This window comes from Notechis scutatus, chromosome 6 (assembly GCF_049901735.1).
Source record: "Notechis scutatus isolate UNSWTSFEM ecotype Mainland chromosome 6, rNotScu1.2, whole genome shotgun sequence".
In the NCBI taxonomy this organism is placed as follows: Eukaryota; Metazoa; Chordata; class Lepidosauria; order Squamata; family Elapidae; genus Notechis; species Notechis scutatus.
Window position 1 is genome coordinate 41225828 of NC_142014.1, and position 20717 is coordinate 41246544.

Sequence of the window (20717 nt, forward strand, 5' to 3'; positions counted from 1 at the left end):
GCAGGTATACCAAAAATTGGAGAAACTATGTAAGAGAAATCACTTTCTTAGCAGATTAAATATATATATACACATATCTCAAATTTAACAGCTTTGCAACATGACATTTGCTACTTTCTGTGGATGCACCCATAACACCTATATAACCAACACATACATGAGAATCAACTTGATATGGTGATTAAGGCATCAAGCTAGAAATTGAGAAACCACGAGTTCTAGTCCTGTCTTAGGTACGAAACCAGCTGGGTGGCCTTGAGCCAGTCACTTTCTTTCTGCCCCAGGAAAGCGGCAATGGCAAACCACTTATGAAAACCTTATCAAGAAAACTGCAGGGTTTGTCCAGGCAGTCTCCAAGAATTAAGACACAATTGAATGGAAGGAAGAAAAAAAACACATTCATGGATTGGAGGTTACATTCATAAAGCATACAAAGATTGGAATGATTTATCAAAGGGAAGAACTCACAATATCTGTTCCTGAGAAGTTTATCAAGGTGCTGGTCAAAAATCCTTACAAGTTCTGCATATTTACAGAGTAACTCCTGCAGCTCAGAATTATAGGAAAATGGAGCAAACTAAGGAGCTTTGAGTGATCCCCAGGATTTTTGTAACTGGTTCATCCATACTGTACAAGCTTAGGTTTATCCACAACCACAAGCAGTTCCTAGACACAAGGAAAAAAGCTATCCACTGCCACAGCAGAACCTCTAAGCATAATCTTTATAAAATCTTTCAGGACCAGCTCCTTGCCTAACCTATGGTCACAAGCCATGGTCATCCCCATCTTCAAAAAGGGAGACCCCAGCCTAGTTGAAAATTACAGACCAATCTCTTTATGATGCGTCCCCTGTAAAGTCATGGAATCGATTATTAACCAATCCATTATCCTCCACTTAGAGACAAACAACCTACTCTCTAATAAACAATTTGGTTTCAGAAAAAAACTATCCTGTAATCTGCAACTCTTACACTGCAAAAACATATGGATTACACAACTCGATCAGGACAAAACAATAGATGTAATCTACATAGTCTTCTGTAAAGCTTTTGATTCAGTGGTACACGACAAACTACTCCTAAAACTAAAACTTTATGGTATCTCTGGACAACTGGATAGAAGCATTCCTGTCAAACAGACAACAAATGGTCAAAATTGGGAGAGTCCTATCAAATTCTGTACCTGTCAATAGTGGTGTCCCCCAAGGCAGTGTTCTACGACCAATTCTCTTCATGCTCTACATAAATGACCTCTGTGATCATATTAAGAGCAACTGCGTTCTCTTCGCTGATGATGTAAAGCTGTTCAATACCACAGGCAATACTGCTACCCTTCAAAAAGATCTTGACTATGTATTAGAATGGTCAAACAAATGGCAACTTCAAATCTCAACAAATAAATGCTCTGTCTTACATATTGGCAAAAAAATCAGAAAATAAAATACAGGCTGAATAGTCAAGACCTTGTTGATGATACAAGCTCCGTAAAGGACCTTGGAATAATCATCTCTAATGATCTAGGTGCTAAAGCCCACTGTAACTACATAGCCAAAAAGGCATTAAGAGTTGTTAACCTAATCCTACGTAGCTTTTTCTCTGGTAATATCACACTACTAACTAGAGCATACAAAACATTTGCCAGACTAATACTCAAATACAGCTCATCAGTCTGGAACCCACATTACATATCTGATATTAGCACAGTTGAGAAAGTCCAGAAATATTTCACAAGAAGAGTTCTCCACTCCACTACTCGTTGTAGAATACCTTATGCCACCAAACTTGAAATTCTAGACCTAGAAAACCTTGAATTACACCATCTTTGGTCTGATCTAAGTATGGTATATAAAATCATACATTGCAATGACTACTTCAGCTTCAATGAATACTTCAGCTTCAACCATAACAACACAAGAGCACACAATAGATACAAACTCAAGGTTAACCGCACCAAACTTGATTACAGGAAATACGACTTTGGTAACAGAGTGGTCATTGTCTGGAATACTCTACCTGACTCTGTGGTTTCTTCCTCAAACCCCAAAAACGTTAGCCTTAGACTGTCTACTATTGACCTCACCCCTTTCCTAAGTGGTCTATAGGGGGCGTGCATAAGCGCACCAACGTTCCTACCGTCCCTGTCCTATTGTTTCTTTTATTTTTCTTATATGTACCCGTTTCATGTATTCATAACTATGTATATACTTATACCTATTATCTTGTAAGCAATTGACAAATCAAAATAAATAAAATAAAATAAATAAATCTTGGGGAAAGGGACGCTGTTTCAAATTAAACATTTATCATTTATTAACTAGCACTTAAATCTCTGCACAAACTAATCTGTGAGGTTAAATATGTTGACTGGGATGAAGAGAATTCCTAGGGGCTCTAGAAATGGCAGGGCTGTCATATTTTAATGTATTTCATCCATACATTTATACACTACAGGGTAATAACAATATAACTATAAAAGGTAAAATATGTTGGTAAAATACTACATCCTGTTTTTTAATAGGATATATAACTACTGAACTAAGCTGCTGTCTGTCGTTTTGCCATCAACCTAATCGTTTTGCTATCAACCTGGTATGTAAATTGGGAACAACTCCTTCCAGAATAAATAAATACATGCAAGTAGTAAAGCTTCATAAGTACAGGAAAAGAATGAGAGAAAATCTCATAGAGTTATAATCAATATCAAGTAGCAAAGTCATGCCTTTCCCAAATACCTTATACGGCTATAGCCAGCCTTAGTCACTTCTTGCCAATTTATTTTCCCTTTGTGTTGGTGCTATGGTAACTCCTCTCAGTTTATTGTTGGCATACTTGACAGAGAGGTTCTCAGAGGATGAATTCCTTGACCTTCCCAGATGCTGCTTATTTGGAGTTCAGAAGCTTGTTTCTTTTTATAGGCAGCAAGTTATATTGGGATTTTCTTACATATGCAAATAAATCAGCATGTCACTAATCAAGCAAGAAGCAACCAGCTTTTAGCATCTGTTGCTACTTTATGCTACTTCTTTTTAAATATTTCCTAAAATATTTTAATTTTATGACTTAAAGCAGAAGTAATGCTAAAATTTCAATTGTGCTTCAATGACAAATAAAATAGGCAACTTGAGCTAATTAAAGTGCTGAATGTAGCAGTGTTGAAGCAAATGTTACAGTTAGAAAAATAGAATATAAGGAATTTGGAGATTATCCCATCCAGAATTTCTTGATCAGAGTTGTATAGAACCTTGGGGTTCTCTGGGATGTCACCAAGAATTCCTTGGGAGATTATGAATTATTTTAAAAAAAGCAGAGACCAAACAAAAAAGTGGGATGGACAGCCAAAGCATGTACAGGCCCTGGACAGGGTTGGGATTACACATGTGGATACAAGTGGGGAGAAGAGCAAAGGGCAAACTAAAGAGGAGGAGTAAATGACGAGAAGAAGGAGGAGGAGCAGATAGTGAAAGTGTACATGTGTGAGAGATGGTGCCAGGGCCTGTATACTGGGGTTCTCCTTGCCAGCGTGTGCCTGCCTTTCTCCATGTGCAGTGGTCTGGGGGGCTCCATCTCAAGTGAGTGCAGAAAATCTGTGGTTGGGCTGGCCCAGGCATCACCAGCAGCAGAAACTATTCATAAAGGGGGAGGGGGAGAAAGAAACACTTTAATTTAAGAACACTGTTAATTCATACATACAATGTTTAAGAACACTGTTAATTCATACATACAATGTTTAAGAACACTGTTAATTCATACATACAATGTTTAAGAACAGTTAATTCATACATGTAAGAAATGTATTTTTGTAATTCCTGGTGTATACTTGAGCCAGATTGGTAGGGGTTCCCTGAGATCCGGAAAACATTTCAAGGGTCCTCTAGGCTAAGCCAGCCCCCAGTCCCCAGCCGTATGCTGGACCTCAGCAAATTGGGAACTGGGCTATACAAGTGGCAGACGAGCGTGAAGCTGTATTTATACAAGTGATGTGCAGGAGTGAAAAACCACCCCTCTCCACCCCATCACCGTCAGCATCAGTAGATCCAGAAAAATTGGGGACCACTGCTTAAGGCTCAAAAGTTTGAGAAAGACTGATCTAATCCAACCTCCTGCTAATTTTTATGAATGCACTATTATGCCATACTTGAGAAATAGATATTCAGTTTTCATTTAAATCCTCCCAGAAGAGGAAGTAGTTTGTTCCACTGCTGATACAGAATCTCTCTACTCAATTAGGTGGCTAAATTCAAAAGACCTGGATAAGGCAGCTTTAAAAAGGAACATTTAGCAACAAGATTTTTTTGTTGGGAGACAGCAATAATTCTAGAATTTAAAGTTTATTCTATGAGGTCATCAAATTCTCAGGCTTATCATGTTAAATATCACTACCTGAAATTTTCTCTCTTCACCAGTAATGACATAGACATTTTATATAATTTGGATTTATGCATCATGTTGCATTATTACAAAATAAAAATAAAAGCACAAGATGATTCAAGAATCAATTAAGTCCAACATTCTATGTTATTTCTTGGCTAAGCATTTGTGTGAATGTTACCAATTGTAACTTATTCAGGAAATCATAGTTAAGTAAACATAGTTTTGTACTCGTTTGAGCCCATGGAATATCAGACATGTAAACAGTAGTGGGCTCAAAGCCCAAACCCAACCAAATATCTTACAGTGCAATTTAGCATGAAATGTGTCTGCTGATAGTCAACACAACTAATGGTTGTCTTATGCTTAACTTGATGAATAAATGAAGCCATTTTCTACAATGAATAATAAACAATCAAATATGATTAACCAAAAAAAAAAAAAACCTAACAAAATGATGGAAAATACCAAGAATAAAACTAAGCAAATTCTAAGGGAGTTTAAAATGTTGACTTTGAAATGTTAAATGGTTTGGGGGAAAGGCTATGTGAAGGAATAGTATTACCTCATGGATGTAAGAATTGGTTTTGACAAAATTTCTGACTCCAAGATCTCCTTAGGAAAAGGTCCATGATATGCCGTGGTATTTATTTCTAGGAAAACGTGTAGGCTAAATGTAGCTGTTTTTCTATAGTTTAGGTAGGATGGGACTCTGTTCTCCTATGGTATTAGGTGACTTGCACTAAGATACTCCTTCCCCTTTCTCTTCTTCACAATCTCAGAAAGCCTCAACTGCCCCTCTTTCCTGCAGTTCTGATCAGTTTCTTACCCTAGATACAGAGGTGTGTCAAACTGGCAGCCCACCCGGATGCATCATATGCAGGCCACGCCCTCCCCAGCTCCGCAAAGGCAAAAACGTCACATGACGCAATCAAGTTTGACACCTGTGCCTAGAAGCTCAATGCAAGATAAGTTACAATATGCATGAACTCAATGGAGGAGCACAAAGGCAGAAAAGAACAGAGGGAGACCTAAATTGCTGGTTCCCATTTAGCCAGACCCCTGAATAGGAAGGAAACCCACTCTCTCCTTGTATCAAGTGATTGTCAATCTCTTGCAGTTGATTAGGAACTGAAAATATTCTTCTTCCTTCCCAGGTCAGAGCACCCTCAGCTTGTTTTCCCTAACTCACCTTCCCATCCTGGCAATTATGTGTTATTAACTTACTTTTCTAAACAACTAGTGCATATGAGGCAGATATAGATATGCACTACACGGCAAACAAGCAAGTGAATTTTGACATCATAATGCAGATTTAACTTTCATATTGCATAGTGACATTGAGGACAAGTACATAAGTCACAAGGCTTATTTATAAGCAAGCTCTCTGCTTATAAATGACACCCAGCAATGCTTACCTAGTGTCTACATTATCATGCTTTCAGTATTAACTGAACACATTTTTTGTATTCTCAGAGGTTTTTAAAAACTATGTTTTTCAAAAATTATTTTAACAGCTGTTAGAACTGCTGATCTATTAATAATAATAGTAATAAATTATTACTTTGTAAATGATTTTACTTTTAATGATTTTAATAAAATACAATTTTATTTGCTGATAATTTAACTATACTATTGCTATATTAGCTCTTACATTATTGTACAATATATTTTCAATATATCTTTATGTTAACCATAAAATTGTGGTTTTGGCACAATTTAGAAATATAATACATAAATAGTATTACAAGACTGGGGAAGCCCACTAATCCTGCTGTGAAATCACTACAAAGAGGGGAGGGGAATGAGGCAGGAATGGTGATCTGGAAAATTTCATTTTGACAGCACTTATTCCAGACTTGCCATTATTTAGAGTAAACCCTGGAAGGCCTTGAATTTTTACCTCAGGTGGAAAGATTACAAGTCTAAATGTCTTTAATAGTCCTAAGAATATTGACAAATCTCTTCATAGCTCCTTTTAAAGGTTTTAATAAGAATTTTGCGGTTTGAAATTGATGGTGAAGAAAAATTAGAATCTTGGTTGCATTTGGTAAAACCCATTTCTTTCTAAAAAAAACCTGTTCTATTGGTTTTCCTAAGATACATGCACCAATAAAATTTTCCACAAATACCATAACTTACATAAAAGATTCATATAATGTGTTTCTCTGTATGTGTGTGTTTTAAAAACAACAATTCTGCTGTACAGACTAAAGCATTGAATCATTTGGAGATTTAGCATCTTTCTTCAGCATTCAAGGCCCTCTAGTGCCAACATCAGAAGTTGCAATTTATTTGTATAAACCAGAGCCCAATGATTCCTATGCATTGGAATTACATTTTGATCAAGCAGAAGCAATTATCAAGCTTCATTCAGATAATTATAGGTACCACATTGTCATTTCCTTTTTGGGCTTTTAATGTTGTTTCTTTAATCTCTGACAGCATAATGCAAGCTTTTACTTCCTTTGTTTTTTTTTTCATTTATACTTAACACAGAACTACCAAGTTACATTATAGTTCAATCCTATTGTATTCATATTGATATATGTTCCAAATGCAATGAGGCTTATTCCCAAATAAGTATGAAATATATTTCAATATTATCTTTTCACTGCTCAATTGTCTGACAACCATAGAACATGTCATCAGTTATACTCTGCATCCCTAATCAGAATTTAAATAAAAAAACCCTTCCTTTCTCGATTCCATATTTCCTTACAATGATCAGTGCTGGCTTCTTAGCTCTTTTTCCATTCATCCTTATCTGCTGTCCAATCTGTACATATGACCTAACATTATACCTCCTATTATGTTACAGCTCACCACTTACCCTCCTAAAGCTTATATGTTTATTAGACTAGGTGAGTCTACTGAGATAACTATGTGAGACAACAATTAGCCTTTCAAGAACACAATATATGTTGCTTCTCATAGACATGGTAGTTAAAGAAAAGAAGCAACATTTCTCTTTTAGACTTCACACTAGCAAAGAATAAACATAGAAAAATCCACTCCAAATGCTACTTCAAATTCATTTTTTTAAAATGGCTAAGTTCTGCCTAACAAACAGAAGATACAAAAGCTATTCACAAGTAATGTTTATAAGCAATTAGATTTGCGAAGCATCTAATTGCATATGACATAGCCAACTATTTTTTTTCCCCTGCTTTCAAAGTCTTCGCTGGCATGTTCTCAAAAGACCACCACTTCCCATCATTACTTTACAAACAGCCCATACTTTAATGGTTTCTTTTTCATGCTGACTAAAGATGTGGCAGGAAGCCACTGTTACTAAATATATTCATCTCTCTATCTGACAGTCCTGACAGGACAAAGCAACTTGTATGACAAGGAGCCAGGGTAAATGCAAAAAGCTAATATGAGCAAAAATATAGCCCTAATCATTAATCTGATGGCAAACAAATGATTTTTTAAAAACCCTGTATAATTGTAAAGCAGAAACTTATGTTGAGTTTCTAAGTATAAGATGAAAATTTGATTTTTTGAGGATCATGATTAAATGGAATATTTAAAAAAATAGCATGAATGGGGAGGGTTAAGTTTTAGGAATGTTTTTGTCCAGATGAAAGCTTGTAGAACAGGTGTGCCCAACCTGCAGGCCATATGGGCCTGGATAGCTAGTAATGCAGCTCCATAAGATTGCAAACTTTTAACATATTATGTGATTTGTATACATTAACTATATTACTTATTTTATATGTGGCCCAAGATAACCCCTCTTCACTCAATGTGGCCTAGGCAAGCCAAAATGTTGGACATCCATGGTCTAGAGACAAAACAAACCACCCAGGTTTCTAGAGACATTCATTTCTGTGCATTTCAAGTATGCTATCTACATCCTTGAAATACACAGCATCTAGTATCATGTCTACTTTGAGGTTTTGACCATTTTAAAAGAATTAATGTCCTGATTGCTCTTCTTCATCTGAACACTCAATCATACAATTACAGTTATTGCATTTGTTGAATATATTGATTCTGGTACATACTCATTGACTTAAACAAACAAAATCGTTATTGAAGAATGACACCCTATCTTAGATGTTGTTTGGCACAATACAGAATGCAAGTTATTATTTTTGTATCATTTGATTGTTATTTCAATAAGGTTTAACAAGAATAAAGGAAAATATTTTATTTCATATATACACACACACACACACACACACACACACATACACACCACACACACACACACACACACACACACACAATATATATATATATATATATATATTATTCAGTGTGGTTGTTTTTCAGTTGTAGTTTTATTTTAGCAGATCTCATCGCCATCATCAGGTTTGTGTGTCGTCTGTGAGTCAGTTGTGCTTTTTGTGCAGAAAAGTTGTCTGTCTGTGTAGTCTGCTGGCCTTCTTCGTCTTGGCAGATTGCTGCGCATTGTTTGCTGCCATGCATCAGGCTTCTATTAGGCTGGTCATCTGGGGCCTGTTGGTTTGGCTTGTACTTTTCGTCTGTGAGCTTATTCGGAGATTTTCATGGGTACAGGTATGTAGGTCTAGGTGTGTTCGGGTCACACGGGAAAAGACCCGAACACACCTAGACCTACATACCCGTACCCGTGAAAATCTACGAATATATATTCGACTCACAGACGAACACAATACAGAAGCCTGATGATGGCAGATGAGATTCTGCCGAAACGTTGCTACAACTTTAAAAGCACAACTATAATGACGTGGGAAAATACCCAAACAAAGCTGAATAACATATATAGATAGATAGATAGATAGATAGATAGATAGATAGATAGATAGATAGATACACACACACACACACTTTCTTTTAAGACTTTAATTCTTTTAAAATGTGAGGATTTCCTTCTACAGTGCCTTATGATTATTTTGTGCTGAGTGTATGACTGGCCCAACATTATCCAGTCAGTTTCCACAAATGAAAATGGACTTGACCCTTGCTCTCTGCACTCCTAGTCTAAAACATTTAGCCATTCTGTCTTGCTCTATAAAACATTCCTATTCCCATGATTAATATTCAGAAATGCCTTTTATATTATTATAAGTAGAAAAATATTTTGCTTGCACAAATAAAATTATTTTCCCCTAATCTTATGGTTTGATTAAAGATTTGAGTCTTTGGAATATTCTCATGTGGGCCCACATATGACCATTTCTTTACAGACTCTGCAGTTGTGTAGCATCATTCTCATAACAATCTGGATTTACCATTTTTTTCAGAGGATAAGACGCACTTCCCCTCCCCCAAAAATGGGTGGAAATGTCTGTGCGTCTTATACAACGAATATTGCGGGGGGAAGGGGGTTGGTGCAGTGCCGATCAGCTATTCTAGAATGGACCACGGCGGCGACAGCAAATGGGCTGCAGCAGCTGCAAATGGGTGGCAGTGGTGGCAAACAGACCATGGCAAATGGGCTGTGGCGATGGCGGCAGCAGTGGCAAATGGGCCACAGTGAATGGGCTGCAGTGGCGGCAGCAAACAGGATGCAGTGGTGGTGAACAGGCTGGGGTAAACAGGCCATGGTAGCAGCACAAACGGGTGGTGGTGAATGGGCCAGATGAATACCAGATGGATGCTGGGAGGCAGAGGCAGATTTTTGAAAATTAATATAAATAGAAAGAGCAACATGTTCAAAATCCAGACAACACACTGCCTATATGGATTTTGGACATGTTGCTCTTTCTGTTTATAGTAATAAAAAAAAGAGGCAGATTTTTTTTTCTTGTTTTCCTCCCCAAAAGTTAGGTCCGTCTTATAGTCCGGAGCATCTTATAACTCATGGCCTATTTCTAATTGAAGGAGCTTCAATTCAGCATATTTCCACATATTCTGTATTTGTGTAATTGTTTTTGATTTTTCCTGTCACAAGCAGATGAAATGAGTAACATGATAGCAAGAATCATCTCAGTAGTACTGAACTAGTTTTAGAAAAGGATGTTATACCCATAGAAAACTATCCATTCTCTTGAAATAGGCAGTGTAGGTAAATGGACTATAATGCTATGATGATATCATCAACCAAGTTTCATATATCTGTATATTCATTCAAACTTTCTTTTGGAAAAAAAAACATTATAGTGGCCTCACCTGCCAAACAAACAGCTTTATCCTCATTGTAGTCTGTGAATAATGTTCCCCCAACAGCAGATAATCTTGTTATACCAGTATTAGTATACTGCAATCCAGGCTCTTTTCTCAGGGCCTTTTAAAGCTTGAAATGATGTTAAGGGGTAAATTTGGTATCAACTAGTGAGTCTCCTATGCCTCATTTCCTTACACCTAATTCCACACAACAAAAGAAACCCAATATATAGTAGTAGCACTATTACTTTGAAGATGCTTCAGTAACCTCTGGGATTAATTAGAACTGCAAAATATAAACAATTTAAATATTAAGAGCCAAGTCACTAAATTAAAATAATAAGTGCATAAGAGGCACCTGCATATAAACATGTAATCATGTTCATGTTTTTCAGTGATTGTGGTTGCTTCAACAAACTCCAGCTTGGTTTATGCTATATTTTTTACATAACTGCATACAGTAATTATAGATTCTGTTCAGTTGGTTGTCCTTGAAAGTATTTAGTGGCCTTTTCAAAATTCATTTATTGTGATTCATGACTAACATATAAAGTAAAATAAGCTCAATTATAAATGATTAAGTGTAAACAGAACATTCAAGTTGCTGTATAATTGTAAACAGTCCACAGTTCACCTAACATACAGATTTCTGTATATACATTTAACTATCTGTACCTTAATGTTACAAGCTATAACACAAAATTTGTGAATCAATATTATTTCTGACAGAAGGAAGAAAATATAAATTGCTATAACATTTTTAAAAGCAAGAATAATAAGAGAAACATAATAATAATATATACTACAGAGTTCATTCTTTCAACCATTTCAGGGAGGGGCAGAGACATTCAACAGATTGCTCATGCAAGTTTCCCTTCCAGTGCAATAGAAGACATCAAAATGAATCAGATATAAGACTCCCTTATATAGAGAGATTATAAGATTTATTTATATATTTATCAATCAATCAATCAAATTTACATGGTCACCCATATCATCAGAAGTAATTCTGGGCAATGTACAATAAAAATAAACATGGCAGTCATATATAATACACACAATTTTATACAGACAATTCAACCAGCAATGGAGCCATCTCAACATCTCGCCAGTCCCCTAGTCCTGCAGAACTTCCAGAAAATAAGGAGGTGGGGGAGCTGATTTCACTTTGTCGGGGGAATGTCCATTAAGGCAAGCAACATGTCAAAAAAGGCCTTAGACTGTCTACTATTGACCTCACCCTTTTCCTAAGAGGTCTGTAGGGGGTGTGCATAAACGCACCAACATGCCTACCGTCCCTGTCCTATTGTTTCTTTTTATTTTTCTTATATGTATACATTTCATGTATTCATAATTATGTTTATACTTATACCTATTATCTTGTAAGCAATTGACAAATCAAATAAATAAATAAAAGCATCCCTCTCAGCTAGATAGAATGAGTCAATCAGCTGTAATCACAGAGAGAGGGTGTCTCAAATAACCAAATATAATTTATAATACCGGTATTTATATTTACAATTTAAAGAAAGATTTGAGTGTTCAGTAATTTTTGTTTTAGGAAAATTCCCAGTTGCAACAATAGCATAAAACAGGAGTCCCCAAACCTGGGCCATGGCCCACTACCCCAGAAGTGGGCCATGGAAATGGAAGGTGAGCTAACACACACACATCCCCACTTGCAGGAGCAGGCAACCACTGTGTATGTGCTCCATTTGCATGAGTGGAGTGTGTGCACGGAACCTTCCCCCCTCCTCCCCCAGGGTGGCTTTCTACCAGTTCTACCTCTGTAGAACGGGTAGCTCTGAAGAGCAGCAGACATAGAACTGGTTCTGTCTGCTGATGTTTTTGCCCACGCACCCACCTGGGCTCTTACCTGATTTTTATTTCCTGATTTTTCAACTTCAGCTGCTGAACGAGACACAGCTGCAGTTAAAAAAAGCAAGAAGAGGGTTGTTTCAAAGGCTGCTTCTCTGCACGCAATGTGCTGATGATGATTTACAGGCGCCCGGCTCGTAGCCTGCAGGGAAGCTCGTAAATCCTGAACTGGTAGTTAACCCTGTCGTATCCCAGCCCTGCCTCCCCCCCTTCACAAAGCTGAAAAGGTTGGGGAACTAATACAAAATCAAGCTTCTGATCATCTCTGATCATCTCAAACAGATAATCAAAAGGAGGAGCGGGATATAAAAACCTGTGGGTTTTTCATTTAGCATTTCCATCATCTGGAGACAATCTCCTCAAGGCAGAACGTAAGTTTGAGCTAGAATCTGATTGTGTGAAATTAGGTTTGAACCTCTAGAGCAGGGGTGTCAAACTCAATTTCATTGAGGGCCACATCAGGATTGGGTTTGCCCTTGGAGGGATGGGTTGGGGGGCATGGTGGGTGTGGCTATGGTGGGCATGACACAGGATTGCACCTCTGCAGATATGGTTTTATAAACTTATAAAAATAGGGAAGCATACATTTGTGATTGTTTTTTTAAATACTTATTAATACTCCGGTTATTAAATGAATGGTTATAAGTCAAGGACTACCTATGTACAGGTATACTGCATTATTGTGTTATGTATCTTTCAATTGCTGAGGAGTGGCATCAAAGTTATTCATTGTATGGTTATGAATTTTAATTAAAATTAATTAAAATTTCCATATAAGCCTACATTGTAAATTGGTCACTGTGGCAAAAAATGAAACCAGTATATAACATTGAGACTGGATCTGTTTCTCTACACCACTGAAGATACGAAGTGATTATAACTAAACTTAACAAAGTGGGCCAAAGTTAACTGGTCAGATGGCTTCAATTTGGCAATACTGGTCTTCTAACATTCACCTAGATTTGAAGCATGCATTTCCGCAAATGTTTACTCATGGTTAGTGAAGCCACGGGCTTCTCAAACAAGTTTTCTGGGTCTGCATAAGACGCCGAAACTAAGCTAAGCATACCGGTTGGCTTCCCACACGTAATATGCTAAAGTGCAACTACCTAATAGATGGTTCAGCCAACTGAGTACAACCTATCCATATCCTTCACAGCCACCTCTTCATGCTTAAAAGGCATACTTTAACCGGGGGGTGGGGAACTGCCAAAAGGAGGAATGAATGCAGACTTGACTCCCTTTCAGTCACTGAAAGATAGCGCCGATAAGCCGCCCCCGCCCTCAGAAACGAGAGCTGGAAGACAAAACAGTAGCCAGAGCGGCTGCCGGAAAGTGCGGCGTCGCGCTTCCGGAAGTGATGTCAAGCTTTTTCGGCCGAGCCGGCCCCTGGAAAAGTTAGTCGGGAAACCCTGTTCCTTCTTTCGCGGCTGCTTTTGCAGAAGGTGGGTGGGTGTCGCTTTTGCTCGTCCAAGCTTTGCCGTGGGGGAGGGGTGTTTCTGTCTGGTCACTCACTTTCTCTGTCGGTTTGTCTTTGTCTCCTTCAGGCGCCATGCCGGCTAAGGGGCCCCTCCAGAGCGTTCAGGTTTTCGGCAGGAAGGTGAGGCTCGCGTGGTTGTTAGAACGGGCCAAACTCGGTGTCTCCTCTTCCGCCATAAAAGCCGAGAAATTGAAGGGGAAATGGGATGTTCTTGTTGCCCGAAAGTTGTCTTGGCCCGGCCGGCTTTCCGGCGCTGAAAAGTATCCCTCGTTTCTCATTTTCTGTGCGCGCAATGCCACTCCTCCACAGCCACGTTTTCCCACTTGAGTGGCGGGATTTGGCCTAAACCTCGGCGAAAGGAAACGGGCTCCCTTGGCGCTTTCTCTATTCCGCGTGCGGCGCTTTAAGTGCGGCACGTGGGATGGAAAGGCGGATAAGCTGTTAGTTTTATTCTGGGTGCGGGGTTGCTTGCGGGATATAGGGTTGAAAATAGGGCACCACAATTCCCGTCATCCTTTGCCGTTAACCAAAATGACTGCTACCATAGGAATTGGTCGCTTATCTTTCGTGAGGACCCATTCTGGCCAGATCCTGAATAGGCAAGGCTCTTCCACCAGTTCATATTCAAATACCCAGAATCACCTGAAGGCGAAATGGGCGGCAAATACATTTAATAAATAATAAATGTTTGGCATAAGTTCAGTGGCTCAGCAATAGAACGTATTTATCTCTAAAAATTCTCATCTTGTAATCACTGGACTCCTTTTTTGAGTTTTCTATCTTGATTGACAACTGCACCTATAATTTAGCTTTCTTGCTTCATGGCAATAAGTGAAAGTGGGATTGATAAAAGTTGATTGGTTTCAATAGCAAGATACAGTGATAATTAATGGTGATATGTATAGAGAATATTTATGGATGTTTATACTTGATGCAGTACTGATAATGCTTATCTGTCTTAAAGAGTATAACTTTGCCTAATATTTTTATTACCAAACCAACCCCAATTTAGAAAACTGCTACGGCAGTTGCTCACTGCAAAAGAGGAAATGGGCTTATTAAGGTGAATGGACGGCCTCTGGACATGATTGAACCCAGAACTCTCCAATACAAAGTAAGTGATTTTCTTTGTATGTATAATACATTTTGTATTAACTAATAATTGTTTCCTTTAGTTCCCCCCCCCTCTTCTCTTTAAACATTTATAGTTCTGGTGAAATTGAAGTGGGTTTGAGCTTAGCAGTTTTGTAAAAGCCTTTTGTTACCCAGAATCCTTTGCATTGTCATTAAGGTTCCAATGTTTTACATGCATTTTTGGAGAACTAGGCCAGAGTTATATTGATGTTTGTTTGATTCACTTCTGTCAGTAGTACTGTTTAGTCCTGGTATACAGTGCTTTTGTGCTGGAATATAGTAATTGAAAGCTGTAAAGCAGGGGTCTTCAAACTTGGCAAGTTTAAGACTTGTGGACTTCAACTCCCAGAATTCCTCCTCCAGTCATGTTAGCTCAGGAATTCTGGGAGTTTAAGTCCATAAGTCTTAAACTTGACAAGTTTGAAGACCCTTGCTGTAAAGCATTGAAAGCAAATGAAATGGTTCTATTTCTGTGTAATTTCATTGCAAATTAGTTGTAACTCTTGGGAGGAGTTATTTAAGGATACTGTGTTGGAATATAATGAAATAATTGTTAAGATGGCAAGAAACAAGTTTTCTTAGATGAAAGCAGTATTTACTATAATTTGACTTGGTGATGTAAAAATAGTACATTCAAAGAATACTGAAAGCCTGTATTCTATAAATCTAATGTATGTTTACTTAGACATTTCTGCATTAAATGGGAAGCTTGTTTAAGACTAAATGCTTTTTGTCTCCCAGCTGCTTGAACCAGTACTTCTTTTGGGAAAAGAGCGCTTTGCAGGAGTTGACATAAGAGTCCGTGTGAAGGGTGGTGGTCATGTGGCCCAGATATACGGTATGAGCAGCTCATATTTTACAAGCAGAAAAGTATATTATTAAACGTATCAGCTATCCAAATATAACATGTATACTTGTAAAACCTGTTATCACCTGCGTTAGTTTATTAATTTCTAACCGGATGTTTCTAGATGTGTTTTACTGGTCCCTAGCTAGATTGATTGATGGTCCACCTGATTTACAAGTTTAAGGAAGTCTGCTATATTGTAGTACGTGATTTGGTCTGTAGCAGTTATTAGTGTTTATCATTGTTTATACATACGTATAGATATCAGAGAGCCAGTTTGGTCTAGAGATTAAAGTGCCAGACTAGAAAGCAGGAGACTACTACTCCTGCTTGAAATTTTAGCCTTGAAAGCCAGCTGGGTCACTTTGGACCAGTCACTCTCCACCCAACCCACTGGTTGTTGTGGGGAAAATAGAAGGTTGGTTAGATATGTTTGCAACCTTGAGTTTTTTTGTAAAAATAAAAGTGAAATACAAATAAATAAATACTAACATAAATCCAAAGTATTGCTCCAAAGACTCCACAGTTAATATATCTGACTGAACCTTTACTAGCAACGTGCAGCATTTTTGTTTCAACTTGATGTTTTATTTTACTTATTTCTTCTACAGCAATTCGGCAATCTATTTCCAAAGCACTGGTGGCTTATTACCAGAAATGTAAGTTTTCATTCACTTTATTTTTTTGCTATTTTTTCATTATTATTTTTTTGTAAATTTTATTTGAGTTTTCACAAAGAGAAAAAAAATACAAATAAAACATATTTTTTGAAAGTAGCGTAATCCCGGGTTACATTTCTTCGTACAGACACAAATTCAGGCTCATGCTCATTTTTATATTCCCATATCTTATTACTATTTTACATTTTCTGCATAGCTTCTCCCCTCTTTTAATTTTCTCAATTTTATTTTAATTATCTCATCTCAATTCAAATCATTGTATTTATATTTTTTGTCTGTCCTGTTTCAATTATCTATTATCTTTTCTCATTAAACAAAATTTCTCCTGTAGTTACTGATTGGAGTATGACGTCTTTATATCTTTTAAGTTTATCCATTTAACTCTTATTTAGGCTTCAATATATACCCTAAAGTTATAACATTCAATATAATACATAACTTCCATTCGGATTCTGCTTGGTACATTCTTAAAATACACACTATATTCTTAAAAAAAGAAAAAATTATAAATGTATGTAATTAAAACAACACATTCCATTCCAATTCAATTCTATCATTAATATTAATATTCATTAAAGTCTTAACTTCCTTAACATTACTTTTCAATTAAATTTCATACTTCTATGGGAACAATTATAAGCTTTCCATAATTAATTCCCCCCCTTCACTTATATTTTATAAAACATTAACTAATTAAAATGTTCCCGTTCCTAATTCAATTTTCTCATTTATTTTATTTCACTTATTTTATTAACAAACATTTCACTAAATTACACTAACTATTTTATCTCTCATTTTAATCATACATTGTTTCCAATTTTCTAAAGTTATTTCTATTACTAATATAACAATACAATCTTATGTACCTTTACAGAATCCCTTTTTCAGTTAGATTTTCACCCATTATCTCTAAATAGGTCCTGTTTCTCTATATCTTGCTCGACCTTTGTAACTTCTTTTCTTTTCCTTTTTCCCTCTCTTCTTCTCTCTCCCCTTTTTACCCCCTTGTCTCTCTACCTCTATTTCTCTCTTCTGTATTCCCCTTTTCTGTTGCTTTCCAGTATTATACTTATTTTTCGAATTATTTTTATTTTCCTTGGTTGTTTTTTTAAGTCTTAAATTCTCCATTCTCTTTCCCCCCTTTCCTTTTTCTTCCCCACATAAAATTACTTGTTCATTAAAGATGGCTTATTCTTTGTCCCAGTCTTCTTGTTTTGCAGACGTTTCTTGTTGTTTCTCGTAGTTCCAAATCTCCATTACTAAGAATTGAAAAATGAAGCCAAAAGAACCCTTCCCTTTTCTTGTGCATCTTCTTTGTACTTTTTAAGTTCCATTTTCAATTCATGCAGAAGTGGTGCCATTGTATAAATTTTTAAACAACCACCCAATTAATTTTAGTCATTCAAATGTAATAACCAAGAATCCAAAGATCACCAAATAATCCAAATACACGCAAGCTGTTTCTTTTTGCTCTTTTTTTTCACTTTCTCTTCCTGGGGTTACTGTTTAATTACAAAGTTTCAGTTAAAATGTATCTTTTAGAAGTCTTGTTGAAGTTTTACTGTAGATTCTTTTTAATTCGAGGCAGTGTCCTCCCTCTTCCAGATCCTGCCCTTATTCTTTTTCTCTCCCTTCCTGCTTATGAAAAAAATTTTTTTTAGTGTCCAGAAATCTTTATTATCCCTTTGACATTTTGTTTTATTTTCAGCTTAATTGCCTATTGATGTCAAAGTGGATTTTTCCAATTTCTTATTTAAGTCTCTTAGTTGTCAGTACAGGGAAGGAGAGAGAAGAAGAAAAAAAACCAACCCTTTCCCTTTTCACTTTCCTTTGCTGCTTCCGACTCTTCTTTGGGAGCGATGTTATTTTTTTGTAAGTTTAAATTCCAGGGTACTTTAGTTGTTGCTTTTACAATTTAACCCGGTCAGCCAAAACTTTCACTTCTTATCTTCCTCCTGCACATTCTTTTCCGGTCGAGTTCTTCTTTGTGGTGGCCATTTCTGACCACCGCTGCAACCGCCTTCGGGAAAGGGAGTAATGGCCAGCTGAGGAGGAGAGATGCGGCTCTCCTCAACCCTGCTGGCGGTCTCCCCCCTCTTCACCACCTCTACAGGGTGGCTTAGCCCTGAAACCAGCCAGCTCGGGGCGCTCCAGCGGCAAGCCCAGACCGAAACCGCGCACGATCGCGGATTTCTGTCTGTCGCTGAAGAGACTTCAAACCAGAAGCCTTGTTCATCTTACTCATGTATATTTAAGCCAATATTGACCATATAAATTAAGTGCTGCTTAAAAGATTTTATTTCTTGATGCTTCCTGTAAGTTACCATTTCTGAGCAATGTTATAGGATTGATTATAACAATAGCTTCAAAGTCTAATACAGTTGTTTTATTTTTCTCAAGATGTCGATGAAGCTTCTAAGAAGGAAATAAAGGATATCCTCATCCAGTATGATAGGACCTTGTTAGTTGCTGATCCTCGACGTTGTGAGTCCAAGAAGTTCGGTGGACCTGGTGCTCGTGCACGTTATCAAAAATCCTATCGTTAAAACCTTTTTTGTCTATTTGAAATAAAGGATAAAATTTAATAAATAACTTGTTTCTGAGAACTATATTTCAGTCTGTTTTTGTGATGTTTCGGGAATGCTTAAGAGTCAGTTTTAAAATTTTATTAGCTTATTTCAGCTTCTGTCTTTTAGTGCGGTCTTAAAGGTTTACTCAACATGAATTATAACTTAATTAGACATAGTTCCATTAAAATACAGTAAATTGGGTATAAAAATACAGTAAACAATTCTATCTGGTGTGAATAAGAAGTTTGCCCTATTTCAGTTTCTTTGGCTTAACTACAGCTACATAGGCTTTTCTCAAAACTTGCAGGAGCAAAGTCCTCCATTCAGTGGATGCTGTAGATTGTGATCCTAAAAATAGTAAATATTTTTAATGCAGTCTAACAAAGCATATATGTGGAATTCTGGAGACAGTAGTAACATAGTAATTCTTATAATTAGAATTACTAAGTTTTGTTTGTATAATTTATTTTCAAATTACAGAAATATCTAATGTTAACACAGCTTTGTGGTGCACACAAAGTTCTCGGTTCTGCCTATAATTCCCTCTGAAATGAAAAAACCAATATTTAAACTCGCAAATTTTCTCTCTCTATATATATAGATATAGATATATAGATTCGATATAGATATTCCAAATACCATTTTCATCGTTTTCTATAGTTCCTTTGATAGCCTAATCATTGTAAAGGACTCTGATTTTGAAAAGTTAAATGAGGCTAGGCCCGATTAATATTTGAATGAGAGATCATAAAGAAATCTTTGAGCTGAAGACTTTATTGGAAGAAAAATCCTGGAAGAAAGCAATAGAAAAATGCTTCAAATTTAGTAAAAACAACACAGATGTCAATTCATTAGAGCAGTGGTTCCCAACCTTTTTTTCCGCCCCGCACCCCTAAAGAAATTTCACTCGAACCTCACACCCTCTGAAATTTAGACTTTAGGAACTACTGAACGCGTTAAATATATGGTAGGATTGAATCTTTTCAGCTATGTATGTGACGGCCACTAAATAACGATACTTAACTCTAAAATGAAAACAAAGTTAATCCACTGCATAATAAATAAAAATGACAACATATAGCCAATATCCTATTATTTACCTGGACTTTTCTCGCACCCCCTGGAATATCGTCTCGCACCCCAGGTTGGGAACCCCTGCATTAGAGCTTGTGGGAAGATAGTGATATTTAAGAGAATTCTTAGTTGGAGACAAAACGTCATATATCCATAACCAGAATTGATTTCTCAACCGTCCTAGTCTATTGTAAAAGGGAGAATAATTTTCTGTTTGAGAAAAATTACTAGTGATTATGGAACTAAAGTGCCTCATTTATTTGGTTTCACATTTTCCTAAATAATTTTCCATCTTAAGCAGTGGGCTTTTCTACTTCCATATGGTTGTTTCCTAACTACTGACAATAGAATTCTGCCACATTCCAGAACACTTCCTATCAATCTGAAAAGAAAAATTAATAATCTCAGTGTTCTGGGAATATTTATGTGTATACATTTGTATGCTGTATGTTTGTATATGTTTTTAAGTGTAATGTAGGGGCCTGCAACCTTAAAACACCCAAAAAGCCATTTGGACCAGTTTCTCACAGAAAAGACAACACTGCGAGCCACAAAACCTGGGTGGGCATGGCCAACTTAACTTCACTC

At 36.9% G+C, this 20717-nt stretch overlaps 1 protein-coding gene across 2 annotated transcripts; it reads left to right on the forward strand.

The window, feature by feature from the left end:
* Positions 1-13542: 13542 nt before the first annotated feature.
* On the forward strand, positions 13543-19096 carry RPS16 (ribosomal protein S16). 2 transcript variants are annotated; one of them, XM_026667689.2, is made up of 6 exons: positions 13543-13789; positions 13892-13944; positions 14837-14938; positions 15700-15796; positions 16417-16464; positions 18886-19096. In XM_026667689.2, exons 2-6 carry the CDS (start codon positions 13897-13899, stop codon positions 19029-19031), a joined length of 441 nt encoding a protein of 146 aa, XP_026523474.1. In that variant the 5' UTR covers positions 13543-13789; positions 13892-13896; the 3' UTR covers positions 19032-19096. The 2 variants fall into 2 exon arrangements, with proteins under 2 accessions (XP_026523474.1, XP_026523475.1); XM_026667690.2 differs by having other exon boundaries at positions 13732-13793.
* The last annotated feature ends 1621 nt before the right edge of the window (positions 19097-20717 follow it).